General features: G+C 37.5%; 1 protein-coding gene across 1 annotated transcript; it reads right to left on the bottom strand.

Annotated features, from left to right (window-relative positions):
• Positions 1-258: 258 nt before the first annotated feature.
• Positions 259-833, bottom strand: LOC121938759 (plexin A3-like; the record flags this gene model as incomplete). The annotated part of the gene is made up of 3 exons (XM_042481930.1): positions 259-358; positions 454-610; positions 710-833. Coding segments are annotated over 3 exons (381 nt in total), but the record flags the coding sequence as incomplete, so codon positions are not given.
• Positions 834-2,066: the final 1,233 nt, after the last annotated feature.

Genomic DNA, 2,066 nt, shown 5'->3' with positions numbered 1-2,066 from the left:
AACAAGGAGAGAGGAGGAAAGGAGGAGAGAGAAGAGGAAACAAGGAGAGAGAAGAGGAGACACTGAAAGAGGAGAGGGAACAAGGACAGAGACGAGGAAACAAGGAGAGACAAGAGGAAACAAAAGAGGAGAGGAAAGAAGGAGAGAGGAGAGGAAAGAAGGAGAGGAGAGAGGAGAGGAAAGGAAAGGAAAGGAGAGGAGAGGAGGAGGAGGAGGAGGAGGAGGAGGAGGAGGAGTTGTAGGAGTGCGGAGACTCACGAGTTGAGGACGGAGCAGTTGTAGTAGATGAAGCTGGTGGAGATGAACTGGTGTCCGGTCTCTGTGGAGCGCAGACTGAGCTGCACCACACGCTTCTCTCCTGAAACCAGCACAGTCATCAGGTTACTGATCAGGTTATTGATCAGGTTATTGATCGACTCATATCACAACTGTGTGTGTGTGTGTGTGTCTCACCGTAGGAGTGTGTGTGTGTCGGCAGGTCTCTCAGCGACGGTGAGAGACACATCACCTGACCTTTGACCCCGACCTCCCCGGGGGTCTCACTCAGGTCCTCAAACACACAGGACACGCCCCCCGACAGCGCCGGCACATTCTGCACACGAATGGTTAACTGCAGAGAGAGAGGGAGTCAAGGTGTGTGATGACATCATCATCACCTGTCAGCGATGTGTGCGTGTGTGTGTGTGTGTGTGTGTGTGTGTGCATGTACCTGTGTTGCCGGGGAGGTGACTGACATGTTGCTCGGGGTAACGGAGATGTCGACGCATTGGTCCAGCCGGGTGTTGAAGTGCTGAGGCTCCTCCCACTTGTCACAAGCTTCCTGTCTGGAACACCTGGAGGGGTCAAAGGTCACCGCAGGGTCAACACACTGCAACTATTTATTTATTTATTAGTTTTATGACTTTTATAAAACTACTTAACCTTTAAAAATGTATTCGTTATGTTAATTTTAATTTTAATGTAATTTACTTCAATCACTTTCATAGTTTTCTCATTCATTTTTTTTGTAAATTTGATATTGTTTCAATATTTCTGCACCATTTATTTATTAATCTAGTAATGTCTTTTATTATCTTCATTTTTTTTCATTATTTACTTATTTTGTAATTATTTCATTTAATCTTTTGTTTAATGAACTACATCTAAATTTATTTTAAAAATTTAATATTTTCATGTTATATTAATCGAATAGCTCATTTTAATCATGTTATTTTCAAACTATTTATTTTCAAATTTAAAGAATTTTATTTTTAACTCACGCATATATGTTCTGTTAAATTCAATCACAATTTTTTTAATGTTATCTACGTATGACAAAGTTCTTATTTCAGTTGCTTTTCTTTCAATTTGAATTTTCTTCTATTTAATATATTTCAAATTTAATTGATTTACATATTTTATGTTTACGTTTTTTATCATTGATCTATCGAAATATACTAAAAATACTAAATTTTAATATGCATACATTTATCTATTTGTTTATTCCACAGTCACATCTTAAAAATAAATTCACAGAAATTAATTAATTTTCACGTCTTTCGGTTTAAACTCTGTGAAGCGTTCAGGAAACACAGAGAACAGGTGCGTCGCTGCGTCGCTGCGTGTGTGTGTGTGGACAGCAGCAGCTCCGACATATGTAGCTCCATACAGAACATATCAGACTGCAGTAATGATCTGTTTATTTCTAATTAACAGCAGATGGACAGAAACAGAGAGAGGGAGGAGAGGAGGAGGAGGAGGAGGAGGAGGAGTGAGGAAGCAGAACTCCTGTCTGCTGGATTCACACTTTTTCTGTGTTTCACTGACAATAAAAACAACTCAAATCTTCCTTTTAATTTGCTGCTATTTCTATTTTTTCTTTTTTTTTTAAAAAATTGTCCTTTTCTCTTTATTCTTTTTATGAATCTCATCTCATCTTTCTCACATGTGCTGTTTACATGGAACATGAGAAATCTATTTTATATAATGATAATAATGATAATAACATACAAAATTAATATTTATTGATATACAAATATTTTAACGTTTTTTAAAAATTGTGTTATTAATTTAGTGATTCATTTTCA

This window comes from Plectropomus leopardus, unplaced genomic scaffold (assembly GCF_008729295.1).
Source record: "Plectropomus leopardus isolate mb unplaced genomic scaffold, YSFRI_Pleo_2.0 unplaced_scaffold3190, whole genome shotgun sequence".
Lineage (NCBI taxonomy): Eukaryota > Metazoa > Chordata > Actinopteri > Perciformes > Serranidae > Plectropomus > Plectropomus leopardus.
This window is presented reverse-complemented; position numbering and strand designations above follow the sequence as displayed.